Source organism: Oryza brachyantha, chromosome 12 (genome assembly GCF_000231095.2).
Source record: "Oryza brachyantha chromosome 12, ObraRS2, whole genome shotgun sequence".
NCBI classification, from domain to species: Eukaryota; Viridiplantae; Streptophyta; class Magnoliopsida; order Poales; family Poaceae; genus Oryza; species Oryza brachyantha.
Window position 1 is genome coordinate 12748703 of NC_023174.2, and position 21807 is coordinate 12770509.

At 40.4% G+C, this 21807-nt stretch overlaps 1 protein-coding gene across 1 annotated transcript; it reads right to left on the bottom strand.

Moving 5' to 3' along the window:
- Window positions 1-13122: 13122 nt before the first annotated feature.
- LOC102715909 (transcription factor MYB83) lies at window positions 13123-16871 on the bottom strand. Its single transcript, XM_040529869.1, has 2 exons — window positions 16567-16871; window positions 13123-14416 (listed from the first exon to the last, which is right to left on the bottom strand). Exons 1-2 carry the CDS (start codon window positions 16869-16871, stop codon window positions 13381-13383), a joined length of 1341 nt encoding a protein of 446 aa, XP_040385803.1. The 3' UTR covers window positions 13123-13380.
- Window positions 16872-21807: the final 4936 nt, after the last annotated feature.

Below are 21807 nucleotides of genomic sequence, written 5' to 3' on the forward strand. Positions count from 1 at the left end.
AACAGACGGACGAAAATAGAATAGTCCATATTTTTAAGTAGGTAAAGATATTACCATTATGCACGTGCGTAGCACCGGGTGACTTTTAAGTATCAAATTATGGAAAATTAATTATAGGAAAGATAATAACATCATCTTCCAGATCAAATTAAAATCTTATGAGCCTAATCAAGTTTGAGGGTGTTCCCCAACTCTACCTTTGGAAATAATTTGTATGTGCGTATCTTAACACTAAAATTTGGTAAATTTCCGTGTTGGATTCGGATAAGGAAATGTGCAATCGCAGATAGAAATTTTATCTGGAAGAGTTCGAATTTAACAAGGAACCGTGAAGACCAATGCATGGCGGCATAATTTTATCTATTAATTAGAATTAATTTAGATTTTTTTTATCTCTAAAAGGAGTTAGAGTCCGATTGGGACTTGTTTGTTTTCTTTTATCTATTAGAAAATGTGTCGTATTAGATAGAGTTTGTTATTTTTTTTATCTATTAGGAGTCGTGTCCGACATTGACTAGCATCCACCCGATGGTATAAATATGTATGCCCATGGTCATTGTAAATTATCTACATCAATTAATAGATCAACTACTCCGGCGCATCGCCATCCTCCTATCTAAGGTTTCAACTCCGGCGGAACTTGACACTTGACGCGGGGTTGCATCACTTCGATCTCCGGCGGAGGGGTAAGTTCTATGTTCCGCCGGGCCACGATAATCGCATCAGTTAGATTAGAACTGTCTCGGTTCGGTCCGATCTTCTAATCTGGTTGTGTGATTGCCAGTTATGGTATCAGTTTGAACTTAAGTTACTTCTGTATCTTGAGTTGATCCGGTCGACCACTTTGGATAATTTACATCGATTTGATATTTGCTGTTTGATATATTCAATCTAGTACTGTCTCAGTTCGGTTCGATCTAGTAGATTGTATTTATTAGATAGTTTATATCAGATTGATCTATCTTATTTATTGTTTTATCGGAGTATCAGCCGATAAGTTATCAATCATCGGCTCATTGACTTGGTAGCAATTGTGATGTGCCGTTCCATCTTCTCCAGCTCCGGCAGGACCAATGCACGTATTTTCTGGTGAAGGTACGCCACTCGGTGCTGATGCATAGCCGGAGGCAAGAACCAAGAACAGGAAGTGTTTCAATATGCAATTTTTCAGCCCCGTCATACTCTGAAAAAAAGAAAAACTGAAAACTGAAGCAGCACTGAAACTGCATGTCTGCATCGGAGCTAGCATGCAGATGGACTCCATCGACGCTTTCCTAAGAGCATGATCAACAAATAACACTCAAAATTCTGCCTCCAAATATATCATTTTCTCAATATAAAAAACTGACTCACAATAATAATAAAAGGCAACTCCAACCCAATTAAAAAAAAGAAAGAAACAGAGAATCGCTCCCGCCTCCACGTGCGCAAATCACACAATCCCTCACTGACATTTCATGCTCTCCATCTCTTGGACATGCTCTTCGGAGAGCTGAGAAGAAGGCAATGGGTGTTCCGATCTTTCGAAAAGCTAAGTCCCTAAATATTTGACACCGTTCACTTTTTAACACATATTTAATCATTCATTTTATTCAAATTTTTCGTAAATATGTAAAGATATATATATACACACACAAAAAAAGTATATTTAAAAATAAATGAAATGATATAAAGATAATTAATAATAATGTAAATTTTTAAACAAGACAAATAATCAACACATGTATAAAAATTTAACAACTTTAAATATTTAGAGACGAAGAAAATACAGTTTTAAAAAACTGTTGGCGCCAGTTTTTCGCCGACAAATATAAAATTTTTGAATTGGAAACTTACTAATCACTTTAGATCACTTATCTTGACATAGAGTTTTAAAATCATTGCTCAACCCTAATACCGGAAATGCATCTTCCTGTTTGGCCATGGCCTTACTGCTCCTTTGCTGTTCGCTCAACACAGCAGCCCTTCCCGATCTCTCCACCTTATCTCAGGTTTGCATATATTTTATTTTTACGAATCAATCTAAATTAATCTACCGTTTAATTGTTTAGGTTTTCTAGCCGAACAGCGAGGAACAACCCCAATCCGTCACTGACCTCTCCACCAAACCTCAGGTTCGCATACGTTTTACTCATGTGAATCAATCTATTTTTGATCTACCGTATAATTGTTTAGATTTTCTAATATATTAACTAGCGTGAGATTGATCTACAATGCGGACTTTAATTTCGTACATGTAGGTTTATTTTACGTTAAAGTTGTTTAGTTTCCGGTTTAGCGAGTCGTTAAATCTTGATTTAATGGGTCGTTAACTCCTGCCGTTGTTCTGCTAACAGTTCACAGTTTCGCGTTTCGGATCCGATTCATCGTACGAATCTCTAATTCGTGCACGTTTTGGATTTGTTATGCGAATACTGTGCTGTTCGCAAATTTCCCGAGCCTAGACCCAACTCGCGGTTGAAGCCCACTTCTCTTTCCCCCCCTCCTCCTGGCCCAACAGCCCTGGCCCACTCCTCCCTTCCGGCCTCCTCTTCCTCCTCTCCTCCCTTCCCTCCCGCTGGGCCGGCCCATAGGCCGTAGCCCACTAGCGCCCCGAAGTGCAGCTCACCTCCCCCTCTCCTAGCCGCAGACAGGTGGGGCCCACCTGTCGGAGGCGTCTCCCTCCTCTGTCCGCCCGCTCGCGCGCGCGGCAGCCACGCCGTGCGTCAGCCTCGCCGCCGCCATAGCCGTGTGCACCTTGGCCGTTGCCCTTCGCATCCAACCCGCCTCCCTCTCGCTGTGCCGCCTTGCCGTGGCCGTCGCCACTGCGTCGCGCGCCGCTAGCCGCGCCGCGCCCCCGGCCCGCGTCGCCTCGCCGTGCCTCTACGCCGCGCCACCTCAGCCTCGAGCGCCACGGCCGTTGTTCCGCCCATGTCGCCGTGCTCTACGTCGCGCTGTCGGCCGCACCCCTTGACGCCTCACCTTGCCTTTACTTGCGCCGCTTTCCACCCACGCTAGTGCCGCGACACAACGCCTGTGTCGCCGACGCGTCCGTCAATTGCGCCATCACCATGCGCCACTACTTCGATCGCGCCGTCGCCGTGCGCCGCCGCTCAGCCGCCAAGCTGTGTGACCACTTCGCCGGCCTGTCGCCTTGCGCACCACCGCTCTGCGCCCGCGCGCCTGCCTCGCCGTCGCGCTAGCATCGCTGTGCGCTTGCCAAGGTGCACCACTGCCGCTGCCCCGCGCCTCTCCGCCACTCTGCCACGCTCGCCAAGCCTGTCACGCCCTAGCCGCCGCGCCATCGTGTCCCGGGCGGCTCTCTGCCTCGCGCCGTCTCGCGCTGCTTCGCCGCGTCACTGCTGTCGCGTGCCTCCCTCGCCATCGCGTCCCGGCTGCGCCACCTCCTCCCGCACGCGACCGCCGCTCCATTTTCCCCGAGCGCCGCCGAATCCGAGCGCACGCCCGCGCCGGCCCAACGGCCATGCCACTTTTCCTGGCGCCGCCGACAACAATCGCGCCGCAACCGCCGTCGCGGATTCTCCGCCCGCGTCGGCCCCGTGCTCGCTAACCGCCGGCCGCAACTAGTGCGCCGCCACGCTAACCACCTCCCCACCCTTACCGGCCGCCTCCCCTATAAATTCCCCGCACCCCGGCGCTGCCGCCGCCTTTTTCCCGTGACCCGAGCCGCTGCCGCACCTGCCGTTGCGCCGTCGCCGATCCGATCTCGCCGCCCGTGCGTCGCTGCCCTTCTCGACGGTCATCGTCACGTGTTCCGCCGCCACGCCGACGCGCCCACGCCTTCGCCATCGCCGGTGTGCGCCCTAATTCTTTCTCCCCCTCTTTTTTCCTTCCGCCGCCATCGCCGGGATGCTTGCGCCGTCGCCAGGCACCGTGGGTCGCCGGCCATCGCCGAGCGCTCACCATCGCCGTCCGCCACCACCCATCGCTCGGCCGCCCCCTGTTTGGCCGAAGCAGAGCTCCCTCTTTCCCCCTCTCTGTTTTCCCCTCACCGCCAAGTGGGCCCCTTTGGTCAGCCACCCCCTCCCTTCTCTCTCTCCTCTCCTCCCCGGGCCCACATGTCATACTCCCTTTCCCTCCGTGACTCACTGACCAGTGGGCCCATTGCGTCAGCGCCAACTTTCTCCCTCCGCTGACGTCATCCCTCCAATTAATTGCGCAATAAATCAATAAGGTTTTCTGTTTTGTTTAAAAATACAGTTAATCTTCTAAAATTCATGGCTAATTCATCTAGTCTCTGTTTAGGTCCATTCAAATTTCATTAAGTCCAGAAAAATGCCAAGAATCCATTAAAAATAGTTTCTTTCTCTCTTTCAGTAGTTTTATATCCTGTTTTGCTCTGTTTGTCGTAGGTTTTGACCCCGTCGCAGCGTCGTTCGTTCTCGAAGTCGTCGCCGAAGTTCCTCGTGGGTCTAAGCAAGGCAAGTGGCACCCTCCTTTGATCATATTGATCCCAAGATTATAAAATTCCCCGTTTTACATTCAAACGTGCATTGGTTTATGCAAATTTATTTATTTTATTTATCTATTGGGCATTTATCTTTATACCAGTTGATTCCCATTGTTTACTATTGTCATCCCAGGGTTAATTTGACTGGAAATAGGCTTAGGAAATCTTTAGCCATGCTTAGTTCAACGAGCTCACCAATTCTTATGATTATTGAGTAGATTTTGATAGACCTTTAATGGTTGTGATCATTACCCATTTCCCGATGTGGATTAATGACAACTAAAATATTGCTTATGGTGGGTTGTGGGTGCATGGTTTTAAAAGTCGTGCCCATGGCAACTAAGGACTGGTTCTCGGGAAACCCTGAAAGTCTTACACGTACTAACCACAAGCCAGAATGGGCAACGGTGAGACTCGTAATCTAGCTTATCCCTATTCGACGTACCAAGGCAAGGGTGAGCGTGATGTAGTATGGACGGGTAATCGTGGTGTAACGAAAGCCTCTGCTGCTTCCGGATTCACCAAGGCATAAGAGGGGACTGCCTGACTTGATGTAAAGGAGGGGGTGAAACCTGAAGTGCGGTGTGATTGTCTAGGGAGGGTTATGTGAAAGGTCTTATCATGGTTTCCGTACTGAGGTATCGTGGTGATACGTTGGAGCATGGTAACATGCTTGGGAGCCATGTCTTGTGGGTAAAGTTGTACACCTCTACAGAGTAAAACTATTTGAATAGCCGTGCTCGCGGTTATTGGGTGAACTAACAGATTCACTGGGATTAGTTAAACCTTTCATAATTTGATTAATCTTGTAACTGATTTGACCCTGCTCGACGTGGTGTAACGTTGCCCGTGGTTTGGGCCTGTTGCAACGTGGTGTAACGTTGAACAGCGGATGATTATTTTAAATGTTTACTTTACTTTTATTTTAGTCTATTTTATCTTCTGTTTTACTAAATTACTACAGCTTTTGTGCAATTTAACCTTAGCCTATCTTTGATACCCTATTGCATTCATTATTCTCCTCTCTTAGATGTTACTTGTTGAGTACGATGGTTTGTACTCAGCCTTGCTTAATTTTTCCCTCACTAGAGAAGTGTCAGTGCAAGAGCCAGAGCCTGAGTCAGAAGTCAGAAGGTTGTTCCCAAGGCTAAAGTGAGATTCAGTCCGCCGTTAAGAATGTCTATGATGTGAAGCCGTCATCGCCAGCTGAAGCGGAAGATTGGATTGTTTAAGTCGTTTTTCTTTTTCGCTGCATTTCGATAGAGAATTGTTTTTATTTGTTTTCAAGTCGTGGAACTGTGTATTAATTTGTCATAGTGTGTACTCGGGCTAATTTTTAGAACGAGATTAATGCATGCTATTATTCAGAAATTTAGTGTAAATTTCTGGGCGTGACAGCGGCGCGTACCTTGCCACGGAGCCCTGCCTCGCGACGACGTCCCTCTGTGAGTCTGCGTGTCGTCGCCGATCCAGGCTAGCATCCAGGACACCCAGGACTGCTACAACGGCCGTGCCACGTTCCTCCTCGACCACGTCCGGCGAGGGGCTGCCGCTGTGACGCTCGCCACGCACAACGTCGAGTCCAGGCAGCTCGCGGCGGCGAGGGCGCAGGAGCTAGGGGATCGGCAGAGGCGACCGCGGCCTGCAGTTCGCGCGGCTCATGGGCATGGCGGACGGGCTGTCCCTCGATCGGGCTCCGCAACACCGGGTTCCAGGTGAGCAAGTACCAGCCGTACGACCCGTGGAACACATAATCCCCTACCTCATTAGACGAGCCAAGGAGAACATGGGCTTGCTCTCGTCTTCCTCCTTCGACAGGCAGCTGCTCCGGTAACCGGTGTTCCTCAATCAAAGCTCCGTTAAACCTAATCTTTATATCAGATCTGTACCAATCGATGCGATGAATTTGGTTGATCGGTTGATTTCAGGAAGGAGTTGGTCAGGAGGTTCAAGGTTGCAATGCTGGGATGTGAGTGAAGTGATGCTGCTGGGACTGGCATGCAGGCCGCTGGTGGCTCGCCGGCGCGACGCTGAGATGGGGGCCTCCGCTCAGACGGTGGCGATGGCGATGGAGAGGGAGGGGAGAGCAGAGGGAGCTTTTATTTTTATTTTTTATTTGACTTCTATAAGCTGACTAGTATGCTACGTAAACGAAATCATCCCCGTATATTGCTTGGGGATCTCTTTCGCATGGTTTTTATAAGTTGGGGGTCTAACCTTTTTGGTATTGGAGTTGAGTGATGATTTTAAAACTGAGTTAGGATTGTTCAGAAGAAGACAAGAATGATAAGCAAATACGTGTGATATCTATAGCGATATTCTTAATGATGCTCATCCCGCACGTCGTAAGTTCATAGGTGAATCGCTCTATTCAATAGTTGCTCCTCATCTAACACGTAAGCTAATTCAGAAGATTTATATAATAGTCTTGGGTCAGTCACTATTTAGAGTTCTATTACTTATGTCGAAGAAGCGGTGTCAAGATGAGGGACCTAAAATGAACTTATTACATGTTGTAATGCTCCTAGGCCATCCTGCACAACTGGGCCATAACCGCATTGACATGGATCATTGCTGTCAAGTCGAATGGGCTGGGCCTTAACAATTACATAACGGCCCAAGAGCGCGTCCTCCGTGCAGTTGGGCTCGAATGTGATCCAAGCGTCGCTTAGTGGGCTGGTTAGCTCAGCAATGCTTAGGATTTCGAACAGATTTGGTCCTTAGGATTGAGTAGGAGAATGCATGTTCTAATACACATTTTCGTACTCCTTCATACTTTTTTTATATTATACCATTCACTTTTAAATCTACGTTTGACCGTTTATTTTATTTAAAATTTATATAAAATTATAAAGCATACTTACTTAAAGTTCCTATAATAATAAATTATATTATAACAAAATAATTAATAATTATATAACTTTTTTGAATAAGAGATAAAGTCAAACGTGGACTAAATGACGGCGTCATATAAAAAAAATATGGAGGGAGTATATGCTTGTGCGTGAAGAAGTCTTATATTGTATTGCTTAGACCACATATTATAACATGTCTCTTAAACTTGTAAATTTCTCAATTAATCCTATACCCTGAAAAATCAAATTAAAGTAGATCATCGAAGAAAGTAATCCATTCGAAACATTGTAACATTTTATTTCCTAATTAAGTGTCAGGCTGCCAGCCCAATTATATACTTGAAGGAAAGCAAACGCTGATTCAGAAAAGGGGAAAAACGAAGTCAGAAGCGAGCACACACTGCAATCATAGTGCAGTGTACTGAAGAAAGCCAGGAGATTATGTACCTACAACATAATTTGATTAGTACAACTTTAATAAACATTTGACAGATGCTTCATTAGTTTCAGGATTGATTGCACATGTCTAAATGTACAAGAGACCTACAGATTAAAGGTTGTTAGGACATGTACAACAGTAACAGTTTAGATGGATGCTGTCTCTATATCTTATATAAATAGCAGAGCAGATAATTTGTACAATAATTTAGACAACTTTTGTCTTTTTTGTTATCCATAAGATGATTAATATATTCATTTATCTAGATGGCATAGCAAGCACCGGAACTATTCACTCACCTGGGAGCACGAGCAACCACCGTCGTTGAGCCAAGCGACGGCAACTCTGCATGTACTCATTAAATGACTGACACGTCAGATTTTGTAAGCTTAATAGACGGCAGGGGCTAAGCGTTGTGCATGCCCTTAGTTACGGCTTGGAAACAATTAACGTCGCAGTGGCACAGGAACATGCAGGGACTCGCTGAAAACAGGACGTCAGACATAAGCAACACCATCTTTTCCATTTCTGCTTGTGCTTTTAAATTTGAAGTAGATTTTAGAATTTTATTTAATTTTTTATTTTCTAGACTTAACTTTTAAATCGTTAAGAACTCACATATAAAAGTTTTATTTATAAATTATTTTTTATTTGTAAATATGTCATTTGACTTTTCCCTGAATAAGCTAAATATTTATCTTTCTACAGTGAAATAAAAACTCTAGAGTTAATAATGAAAATCACTTAGAAATCATTACTTATAGCTGCTAAAATTTTAAACTGTAAACCGGTATCTCTGGTTCTCTGCTAGTAGCTTGCTAGCTAAACCATCTCTCACTAAGCTTGATTAGCATGGTTCAGTCCAAGTACCCTGCCCTGATGAAAGAATTTCAAAAGCTCATAGTAGCTAGATATATAATACGTACCTCCGTCTTATATTAAGTCTATTTTTTAGTTTTTAGATACAGTATTTTGACTTTTTGTCTTATTTGAAACTTTTTGCGATTAATATTTTTATTGATACTGGATGGTAAAATATGAATAATACTTTATGCATTACTAGTTTTTTTAAGTTTTTGTACAAAATTTTCAAATAAGACGAATGGTCAAACGGTTAGACACAGAAATCAAAAAATAAAGTTGTTATGGGATAAATGTAGTATGAAAATTTCTCTAGCTCCTGACATGCCTATATGTAGCTAACGGTTTAATTAGATGGATTTCTCCGCTATTTCCTGTAGTTAAAGAAAACATGACCAAACGTTAATTAAGTTGTATGGAAGCCATGATTTCTCAGAGGTTCCATCCAGCTAGAAAGTGACATTTGAAAACAAAGATGCATTATATATACATATGGTCCATAGCCTTTTTGCCAAGGAAACAAACAACAAGGGAAAGCAAATAATCAAGGAAAGCCCTGGCCATCAGAAAAGGACCAGCTGATTAATTACAGATGAGATATAAAGCAGCCTGCCCATATAGATTATGAAAATGAAATGGGCACATCTAACACTTTTTCTCTAATCACATTTCTTATGAGGCCCCGTTGATTTATCAGGTAATTAATTAATTCTATAAAAGACATATATAATATGTCCCACTTATATACCAAAGCAACACTAATTTTCATATTGCTAATGATTGAGACTGACATTTTTGATGTTATAATCTTGCTATAACATTGTGCTAGGTTAGGTTTATATCATGTGGTTGGTTTGATTAATGCATTGAACTCATCCCAGCTAGAAAAGTTTTAAAAGAATATTTCTCATCCAGAATATATAGGTTTTAGGTCAATGGGCAAATTAATGAGATATGTGGTCATGATAAAAGTTTTAGGTATTGAAAGAATACAGGAGACTAAGTACAAAGGTCAATGTGCAAATGAGAATTAAAATCCATATGCAAAAGAGGATTCTCTTCTTCCAAGCAGAGAAACGATGCATCATTGATTCTGTAAAGTTCACGACAACTAGCCGATTGGATGAATTAATGGGGCTAATAAGCTTTAGTTTCACCAGCTCTCATCAAAGAGAGAAAGCTGTGCTAGCTAAAAGGTGCTTAGACTTGCAGGCTCCCATTTGGTCATATCTTTTTTGCAAAAAGCATATGCAAGAAATGAAGTAAAGGTGTTGCACGCATAACATGGTAGCTGGCTACCAAATTCAGCATGAGATAGTTAGGCCTTTTTCGTCTTACACAATTTCTTGAATTGGAACACAAAGTGGAGTGACATCAATTACTTATCATAATTGTGCAATGATCTTTACCATGAAATTAATTATAATAGATGGTATTATATATAATGTATCCCTTTTTCATCTTATTGTGTCTCTTAACAAAAAGCAGCAACATGGTAGCTAGTCTCCATATCCATGAGTGCTCCACTCGGTAGCTAGTTCCTGTTCCTTGTGCTAATGATGTGAGCAGTACATATACCTCTATTATAGAGTTTGTATGGGATCTTTTGCTTCGAGCTAACAACCAAGGTGGTGATGGCCAAAATCCTAGGGGGAAAGATTTCATACTTCAACTGTCCAAAACTTGCTTGAAGGATCATAAAGCTATCTATCCGACCCTTAATTCTATCAACAAGCCATGTCTCTACATGTCAATTATCATTTTTTTGACATTGCAAAGGCAATATTTGTGGTAGAAAAGGCAATATATAAAGCAGGGATATTTCCGACGTACCTAATGTGGTTTTAACAATTCATTTTTGGCATGTCAAAAAATTATGTGCAAACTTGTTTGCACTCGTCTTTTCGCTTATGTTTATACTTATAAGCCAAAAATTAAATTACAATATTAAATTTAGAGCTAATTTTATGGTTTTTTTACCGAAGTTTATTTTATAGCCATCGCTAAGAAAAATAATTTACAGATAAAAATTTTATATACGTGTTTTTAGCAATCTAAAAGTCAAGGCTAAAGAATAAACTATAATGGAAAAGCTCAAAACCTAGTCTAAATTTAAGGCTAAAAATTTAAATTTTGACTTATAAACAAAAGTAAAAACGAAGAGTATGTTTATCATTGTTCAAAAAGTCAAACCGTCCTAGCTAGTTATATATGTGTGTGTGGTTAAGGATGTTACATGCATGCGGTTGTAACCGCTAATCAGCAACATTAAACCTGAAAGGTAGCACGGCGCGCGGATGTTTTTTTTTTCAGGTGGTGGAATGGAAAAGCTTGAATAAGATATATTTATCAAGTTATATTATATTAGGAGACACTTCCTTTGTTTTTTTCCTCTTATTAGTTTTCCTATAAACTATTACCGGGAGTAACTGCACTCATATACTAAGCATCTGAAACATGTTCCCTGAGAGTTTAACGTAGAGCGGTTACCAGGTTTTACAATAAGTACATAGTTGCATTATTAGTATGGGATTTAACTGTGCCTACGTTTTCTACTAGGCGAGAGTAGAGATATGTATGAATATATTTTTTTATCATATATATGAAGGGAGTAACTATACCTCGGTAAACTCATGGGGGAGAAGCGTCGGAAACTTATAGTCCAGTAGTAACTACTCCCGGTAGTGTGTGTCTATACATACATACATATATATATATATATATATATATATATATATTATATGGCATTGTTGACTTTTGGATCTCTGTTTGATCATTTATCTTATTTAAAAATATTATTTAAATATGTAATATTATAAGTCATACTTAAAATTTCTTATGACAAAATAATTAATATTATATATATTTTAAATAAGACGAATGATCAAATGTAAACATAAAAGTTAACGGTATCATATAAAAATATGGATGGAATACAAGTGTATTTATCTCTTGACAATTTCTTGCAGCAGACAAAATAATTAAATTTCTCCAGAACTGTCAGAATCTTTTTTAATTGGAATAGACTAAATATTTCTTTAATTTAAAGATAAAAACAAAGCTTTTGTGCCTTATTGAAGTTCTTACAAATCATTAATTTTTATATGCGATGCAATTTTCGGCAGTTTTTCTTTATGAAAAACTTTTCAAATATAGTAAGACATGTACGAAATCAACTAAAATGATCTGCAGCGGTAGGCTATAGCACCCAGGTTCGATCCCCGCCTCGTGCATAGTTCCCGGCATAAATCTCAACGTGATTCTTCGACGATCCACCAATCAAAAGTTTTGGGAGAAAAGAAACTATAGCTAATCCATTTTTATATTAATTAAATTTCAGGAGAAGAATGCTCTGTGCCATTTTTTATATGTATTAAACTTCAGGAGAAGCTTGTTCTGCCTCTCAAGCCAGCAAACCTAGCTGGAATATCCTAACAAATTGTCTCAATGCGCTAGATGCATGCACCATATCTTTTCACTTTTGTTTATGATCGCTTTTGTTTATGATTATAAGATAAAATTTAAATTTTCAATCTTAAATTTAAAATTTATTTTAGTGTTTTTCATCAAAGTTTATTTTTCAATTTTGACTTTTTAATCACTAAGAATATATATATAAAAATTTTATTCATAAATTATTATTTTTTTTACATTTGGTTTTCGTAAGAAACCAAACAATCACCCCATGATACCAAGATTATTAGGGAGAGAGCGGGAGAAACACAGAAGGAGATTGATGCGATGCCAAAGGTAGTACAGATTCACTTTCCTGCCTCCCATCTCTCCTATCTCTCTGGACCCCTAGCAGCTAATTGCATCTGCTAACGACCTGTAATTGCAACCAACCTACATATATTTGACCAGTGACAGTGACTGTTCCTCCTACTTCATTCACTCACTCATGCATGCACATGACAGTGATCATCATGCATCACACACACACACACACCACACTGATCACTAGTCACTCAGCCAGTACTACTAGCTGCATGCACCTTTCAGCCTCTTCAATATATTTATTCATAAGCTCATCAATGTGACTTCATGTGCAAGGGAGGCAGTTGGTGCATCAAAGGGAAAGAGCAAGCAAAGAAACAAAACAGGAGGTGACTTTACCCTGAAGAAAAATTTTGTAAAAGGTGTGGCATTATCTACAATATCTAGCCCTAATTCTAAACTGACTAAACATTAATTATGCATGCATACCCACACACATACATTTATGATATCACCATATATGTATGACTCAAGTTTTTTTTCTTTTAGTTAATTACTAGTTACTACCCCCGTCCCTAAATGTTTGACGCTGTTGACTTTTTATATATATTTGACTATTCGTCTTATTTAATTTTTTGTCAAATATATAAAACTATATATGCATAAAAGTATATTTAACAATAAATAAAATGATATAAAAATAATTAATAATTATGTAAATTTTTTGAATAAGACGAGTAGTCAAATGTGTAGAAAAAAGTCAATGGCGTAAAACATTTAGGGGTGGAGGGAGTATTTGCATGACATGAATATGTAATTCTGTATACAAGGATGAATTTGAAGATATTTATATATACGCAAGATCAAAAGTGAAGTGGTTGTGAGAAATCTTGTACATATTGGGAGAGAAGAATGTGTCAAAGGAGGAAAAAAAATATACTACCTTCAATGTGTATGTATGTATGTATGTATGTATATATGTATATATATGCATGTATATATACTCCTTGGCAACACAGCATGCAGCTCTAGGAGAATTAAGATTGGGCCCCCCTCAATCATTCAACTTGGAAATCAAGGAAAGGCAAGGATGACACATCTTTCATCAATTCCTCCAAGTCCCACTCTCCCATGACATTCCTGCTCATGTGCTGCTGCTGCTGCTGTTGGTGATGGTGGTGGTGACCCTCATCCCAGTAGACCATGTTGCTGCTGTTCATTAGGCTAATGCTGCTGCTCATGTTGTTATTACTGTTCCTGATGTTGCTGTTGCCGTTGCTGTTGTTGTCTGTGATGTTACTGCTCAGTGTGGCTGCTGTCTCAGCAGTTGTGTTGCTGCTGATGCTGATGCTGCCGGTTTTAGGGTTGTTGTTGATGTTGATCATGGTGTGGTCTTCTGCTGCTGCTGCTTCTATGCTGGGGTAGTCTAGTAATGGTGACACTGCACTGAAGAGGATGTTGCTGTGATCTCCTCCTCCTCCTCCTCCAATGAAGCTTCCATCCATGGCGATCCCGTGGTGGCCACTTGATCCATAGTAGCCTCCATGAAATAATGCGTGGTGAGAGTGAGAGCCATGCTTGAACGGGGTAGAAACAGAGTGGTGGTCGTGGAAGAACGGCGGCGGCGTGTCAGCGACGCCGCAGACTTGGTCGGGCAGGGGGAGGAGCTGGCCGCCGTAGCTCCTACCCACCGCCGCCGCCGCCATTATCGACGGCCGGCTCTGCATTGACGAGGAGGAGGAGGAGGACGACGACGACGAGGAGTCCACCCACATGCTCTTCATGGCAGCTGCGTGGTGGTGTCCATGCGCCGTGGCCGTGGCCGTAGCCGTAGCCCCGACGTCGTCTTGGTGGGCGCCGCCGGCGGTGACGTCGAGCTGCTGGCCGGCGGTTGTGCCGCCGCCGCCGACGACGACGGCGTCGACGACGGCGCCGAGCTTGTGCTCCGGCGGCGAGGCGCACTCGGTGGTCGCCGGAGACGCCGACGCCGACGAGGAGGAGGTGATCTTGAGGCGCTTCTTGATGGTGGAGTTCCAGAAGTTCTTGATCTCGTTGTCGGTGCGCCCCGGCAGCCGGGCAGCGATCTGAGACCACCTGCAATAATACCATCGCAGTACGGCAGATTTTTTTTTAATTTTTCTTAGATCAGTAAGCAAACGAGATGTTTCTGTCAAAAATTATTGTTGAAGCTGCATTTTTTCTACAAGAAATTATTGCGAAAGTTAATTAATTATTAGCTGCATATTGTCAATGCATCTTAATTAATCAACTTTTTTTTCTGTTATGCGTGCATGCATGCATGAGCATGATTGGCCCCAAAAATAAATATCTGCAGGTACTTGTAAGACAAAGAGTAATCTTTTATGCATGCTTAACGGATGAGTGAGCATGCTTTCCAAGATTTTAAATCGTGTAATTTTCGTAAAACTCTGTATAATATTATTTTTTGAAAAAAAGTTTAATTTTGTAATAGTTATATACTCTGTGTTTGTTTGTACTCTCTTGAATAATTATCACAAATAATTCAGCCATCCACAAAAGGAGAAAAAATTGATCAATCCGTATCGTTTTACATGTGAAAAAAAGCAGAGCTAATTAAGCGATGTCGTAATCTCATTTCTGGTAAGACAGGGATTAATCAATAATAATCGTGGACGATATATATGGATCCGACAAATTAATATGCATGCATGCCTGTCCAGCAGGGTTAGAACGTACACAAGTATGAAGTATCCCTTTCAGTGTCTTTTCCGGGCAACTTTTAGTTTCTACGTTACATATATATCAGTTGTGTAATCATGCACGGCGTACTATATTTCATGCATGCAAAATTATACAAAAGAGAAAAAAGAATCAAGATATATTTTTGATCGTATATATATACATGAGGTGTGTTGCCCCTTAGACTTAATTCAGAAATACTACGTACCCCATCCTAAAATAAGTACATTATTATAGTTTGAACTATAATGATGCGCTTATATGGGATGGAGATAGTGAAAAGGTTGTGCTAGTTATCGTTTGGTTTTTTGAGAAAAAACGAAATGACATATTTTCAAACTAATATAGTTTATTAATAAAATTTTTATGTACATGTTGTTAGCGATATAAAAGCAAAAGTAGAAAAATAAACTATTATGAAAAACCTCAAAATCAACTTTAAAAGTTCAAAATTCAAATTTTAGCTTATAAGTATAAGCGGAAGCAAAAAGATGAGGCTCATGTAAAACATGATTTTACAGTTTTTGAGAAGTTACATATTGCTACTGCTGGTACAATTTTTTATTATATATATCTAAGTATCAAATTTTGATATACCCTTTGGCATCTTTCAAAGACAGTAGATTTACATTATACATATGCAATTGTATTAATTCAACTGTATTATAAACGTACTAAATATAGGTCACCTATATATATGTATATGCATGCATTGTGTATGCACGTCCACGTTTTGCGTGATCAGTAATGCTTCAGCTGTAGAATACTGATATTGTACGCTCACGGTACGTAGATCTACCTAAGACAGTTGTGAACAATGGCACATGGGAAGAAATATCGTAGTATATATGTGTGAAATTCACTTAATCTCTCGTATAACTTAATTTATGTATTATGATGCATGCATGTGCAGATGTAGAACACCACATATAAAAATAAAAGGTCCGCCTGTTAATCAAATGTTGAAAATTTTAATTCTATCAATCAAATCCGGTCACTGTTATTGGATGATAATATGAAGGTATGCACGCAACTGAAAAATCACATACACGCCCTCTCTCTCTAGCCCCATGCATTGCGCGCGAGTTTGACAGAAGACCAAAAAATCAAACGTTTGATCAATAACAAAAGTAAAAAATAAAACAAAAATCAACACCACCACCACCAACAAAAAGAAAACAAGACGCACACAAAAAGAGAAAAAATGCATAAGCGCAGGAAAAATCAATCAAGATTATACTACATTACTCGTTAGCCTTAGCAAACAAAATAAACAAGACAAGAAAAAAAAACTGTCAAAACAATAAACAAATGTAGGATGCCAGACAATTAACCAAACTTCTTAAGATCAAAAACCGAGGAGAAAGAACAAGAGAAGAACACAACTAACCCACATTATATATTATTGCTACCATCATTGTACTAGTAAACAACCTCTTAATTAAGCATCAATTATACAGAGATTAATCAGTGAGTGAGTGAGTGATTATAGCAATTAAGCAGCAAGCTAGGTAGGTAGGTACCGGTTGCCGAGGATGGCGTGGAGGTTGACGATGAGGTCCTCCTCCTGCGGCGAGAAGGCGCCGCGCTTGAGGTCGGGGCGGAGGTAGTTGATCCACCGGAGCCGGCAGCTCTTGCCGCAGCGCTGCAGCCCGGCGTTCCTCGCCACGTCGCTCCACGACCCCTGCCCGCTCCGCAGCATGTACGCCACCAGCCTCTCGTCCTCCTCCGGCGACCACAGCCCCTTCCTCAGCTTCGCCGCCGCCGCCGCCCCCGCATTGCTCCCCACGCACGCCGCCGCCGCCGCCCCGCTCTCCGGCTTCCTCATTGCCCGGCCCCCCCCCCCCCCCCCCACACACTCTCTCACACTATATATATCGATCTACACTCCTCTTTCTGCAACTGCCGTACGTACTAGCTACCTTCTCTATCTCCTCCGGCCGCCGCCGCCACCGCCGCCGGCGATCGATCGATCTTGGGGCAGCAGGTGTGGTATAAATAACTAGGGAGAAATGGACATGAGTGTGAGGTATATATGAAATGTGTGCGTGTGTGTGCTCTTCTTTGTGTGTTGTGGAGTGAAGAGAGCAACGGAGGAGGGGAGAAGAGGGAGGAAGAGAGGATGATATGATGGTGATGGCGATGGGTTTATGTGCTTTGCTTAGAAACTGGACAAGTAGACGGAGAGCAAGAAGAGAGCAAAAAGGTTATAAATGCTAGGTTCACACGAAAGCTGTACGCATGTGGCTTCTATATATGTAGGGCATACGCCTTTATCAATGATGGATCCATCGTGGGGGCTGTGGGGGCTCCAGCCCCCCTACACGTTGGATCCCCATAGAAAATAAAGGAGAGAGGAGGGGAAGAAGAAGAATATGAGGGGCTGGAAGAAGAAGATCGAAGATAATAGCCTCCTAAACTTCAGTTCCTGGATCTGCTTCTGGCCTTTACATATAACACTTTGTTTTTTTCTCCAATATGTAAGTGATAGATTTTGTATATGTATTATTTTTAAAGGGAAATTGATGCTTTCGGTAAGATGAATTTTACGGTGTTTAGCAAGATATCGAGAGGAATAATTTTATTACAAATTTGTTACCTCTTAGGGACCATAAAACACTTAGTAACGCAAAAAGTTTTAGCGTGGCATGCGGTAATAAGTTCATATGAAATGCTAGCATGTGCCTCGGATAGCCCTAGTGAAGTGCTAATTAACTAACAACCATTTTTAGGGTTACTGCATATCTCTACTATATATATTGAATTGTTAAATGTGCTAAAAGGCTGGATCAGTAAATTAATAATATAGCCATGCGCTATAACATTTACAAAGAAGTTTATAAAAAGTTATGAAGATCAATAAGCATCTCCATACAAATGCCACGTATTTTGAAAGTAGCCACTTATACACAAATGTTTCTTAGCTATGAACAATTCATGCTATTTCAAAGTACATATAACCACCCCCACAAATGCAGTATATGTCATACTACGGTGTAGCTGGTACATGTGAACCAAACAATTTCCATGCTTTTGCAAAGAGAGATAGGAGAGGGAGAGAGATAGAGCTCTAGTCTTCTTGTCTTTGACTCCAGCTCTTGTTGTCCTTTTCCATTTCTCACTTCCCTTGAGCCAGAAGGCTATCATGGCCACCTGAGGGCAGGGAGATCAGTTGAGGGGACAGAGATATGTGCATGTACATACATGCCCCTGTGGGGTTGTTTTGCAATGAAGCATAGCCATACTCTCTCTCTCTACTCTCTCTCTAGCAATTAGCTATAGGTCACATAATTGCTTGGAGTTCACATAATCCTGGCCCATGCATCTCTCTCTCTCTCTCTACTTTTTCTTCTTCTCTCTCATGGCTCTCTCATACAGCTTCTTCCAAATTAAATGGCACATATCAAAATCATCATCATCACCATCATGATCATGGTCATCCACAGAGACAGAGCCAGGAGGGGCACATATAGCATATCACAACAGTCGTCGACCCAATTGTATGTTGCATGCAATAACAGATCGATGGATGGATGGAAGCTGCTGCAGTAAGCTGCAAAACATGCATGCGTGGAAGCCTTTGCATGGAGTGTACGTCTGGCATGCTGGCCCCTCTCCCCCTCTTCCTCTCCAACCCACTTCTCTCTCATCTCTCTCTATGGCCGTGTTTGGTTGCCCCCTTTACTAACCTAGATTTTCTTGTTTTTCACGCATAGGCTTTCTGAACGGCTAAACAGTGTGTTTTTTGTGAAAATTTTTTATAGAAAAGTTGCTTTAAAATATCATATTAATATTTTTTAATTAATAATTATTTAATTATATACTAATCTATAACTACGTTTTTCACGCCAGATAAGTAAAGCACACCCAAACACGACCCCTCTCTCTCTATCTCCAGAGATCATTGAGAAAATAATTTTTAGTTAAAATCGTTGAAATTAGTAGCTAGAAAGGAAAGATAAAGCACCATATCCACATCATGCATGCATGTATATATGGATTATGTAGAGCTAGCTTGCAACTTTACAAGTAGGTGTACATGGTACTATGGTAGTAGTATACATATATGTGTATATGGTTGTGATTCTCGAAAGATTTTGTTGTCCACTTGTCATGCGTGAGATGGAAGTACTCGTACTACTACAGTGTGTAACGTGAATTGCGGGGCCCACTTGTCATTTGTCACTGCAAAGAAATGTGGTTACAGGAGGGAAAATAGTACTGATAATTCTGTAGGAATGGACGAGGGACGAACCACGGATATCTGACTCACTCTATTAAAGGTAAAATTAAGTTCATAAGGACATAAGCGATGTATAAAGATAATGTATAAAATTAACTATATGTGATATTAGTTATGGCAAGCTCCACAATACTTTACAATGCTTATGGATAGAGTAGAAAATAAAGTGGGTCCTAAATAAGAAAATAGTGTAAAAGCATTGATTCTTATGGGCAACCCATATGGCTAATTAAGGACTGCTTTAGCCATTAATACTATAATGACTATCCTCACGTTGTATAAAGGTAGTCCATATGAGATCATTTATTGTATAATGATCATTTTTATGGTATATTGTAGAGTGAGTTAGCTCTTGGTACTTGCACCAGCATTCAGCGCATGTCTAGTAATGCATGCCCCAATAAAAGTTAAGTTCATTAATTTCCATGGCAGGAATACATGGGAGGAATTGAATTTATACATTTTTCATTTCTTTCACTAACAAATTTCAAACTAAACATTTTTCATTAGCAAATTTCAAACTACCTTTTTTTTATTTTTTTTATTAACAAATTCCAAGGTCATGTGTTTATTACTTATTACTCTCTCTAATTTTCTATTTAATGTCATTGACTTTTGGATCAACATTTGAGTGTTAGTCTTATTTAAAATATACAAAATTATAAGTCATCCTTAAAGTTTCTATAGTAATAAATTAAATCATAACAAAATAATTAATATTTATATAAATTATTTAAATAAGATGAATGATCAAACATAGATTTAAAGGTCAACAATGTCAAATAAAAAACAGAGAGGAGTAGGTCATAGGTGCAACGATCAGGTAATATATATTTTTTTGTTCCTAGCACCATTTTAATATTTATTTTTGAAAATAAACAGTCCTAACTTTGTCTAGTTAGATCGGCATGGCCAAAAACACTGTCATGTCAATAGATTATGGTGTGACCGTGTTATCCTGTCACACTAGGTGGGATGACGCCGTCAATGATGCAGACTTGAAAATATGTTTTGAATGGTTTGAGTTTAAAAATATATATTAAAACTTGCAATAAATTAATAAAACATTCTAGGTGGCAACCATTGCTTTGGATATTTTCCATGGAGCTAGTAGATGCTAATTAAGCAGCAATAGTAGATACTCAAATTCCAATTGTGACTACTGACTGCCTAATTCCCCCTTAATTTTTTTCCAGACAATTATATATTGGAATTAATGCATGCTTTTGGTCGAGTAGATTTGTATTTTGTTTATGCATGCTGGACATCATATATCACATTTCTTTTGTATTTTACCCCAGATGAAAATGATTTAAAGGCATGCATGCCTGCCTCAAATCGAAGCATTTATGTTTCCTTGTGAGAGAACACAATAATTCTGGTCCAACAATTTTCCACTAAAAACTGAAGCTTTTCAGTTAATCTGGAAAAAAAATGGGACCAGATGAGCCCTAGATTAATCGTGACAATATAGTAAGCCAGCAAGTAATAATCATACTACTTAAAGTACTATTAATATCCATTAAGAGTAGAGGATTTCAAAGCACGTGATCCTCACAGAATTGGCTAGCTAGGCCTAGCCTGGTGAAGGACATGGGCATAATTTTAACTCTTAATTATCATTTAATCAATCCTCTGAATTAAATATAGCAGTATCACGCTATATGTGTGTGTGTGTGTTATGATGTTGCTTATACTAATTTTGCAGATTGGGTTTGATCTCAAGAAAATTGCAATGCATGATGTTGTCATCAGGCATGTAGCTTATCCGGTACACAAAATATGATTATATCACAAGGGTCTATATTATATATATACCAGATAATCGCGCTTTCTGTCTTCACCTAACTAATTCTTTCATATGGGAGAAAGTCTCGCAAAAACTAAATAAATACTAATCTGATAAAACATTAAACTTCATCAGCCTCATCATTTCGCTTATGCTGATAACCAAAATTTAAATTTTTAATCTTAAATTTGAATTTAACTTTGGAGATTTTTTCATCGTAGGTTTATTTTTCAACTGTTGTTTTTAGATCACTAAGAACACATGTATAAAAGCTTTATTTAGAAATTACTTTGCGTTTACAAATATATCGTTGAAAACCCCAAATAATGACCCCTCATGAATAATTGACGGGTCAGGAGTGTAGACATTTTCTCCAATTTTTCCAGAGGAGGCCATGCATGGCCAAAATTGAGGCACATATTTCAAAATTAGTGTTCCTTTCATTCATTTTAATGGCCAAAGTGGGTTCAAATGTTCAATTCTTTACAGTGGACCTAGTGCAACCAGCCCAATTCATCACTTTTCAGTCTTGATCTCTTTCCGGCCCAAGCCCAACTCCACTGCCTGACTGTCAACTCCTTAGTATTTGATTAATGGAAAAAGTTCGCTTAAGGTCCCTTAACTTAATATCAAATCTGTCTAAGATCCCTTAACCCCAAAACCAGAAATATATACCCCTAATCTCACAAAAACCGTTCAAAGAAGGTCACTGGCAGTATCATTTCTATTCTT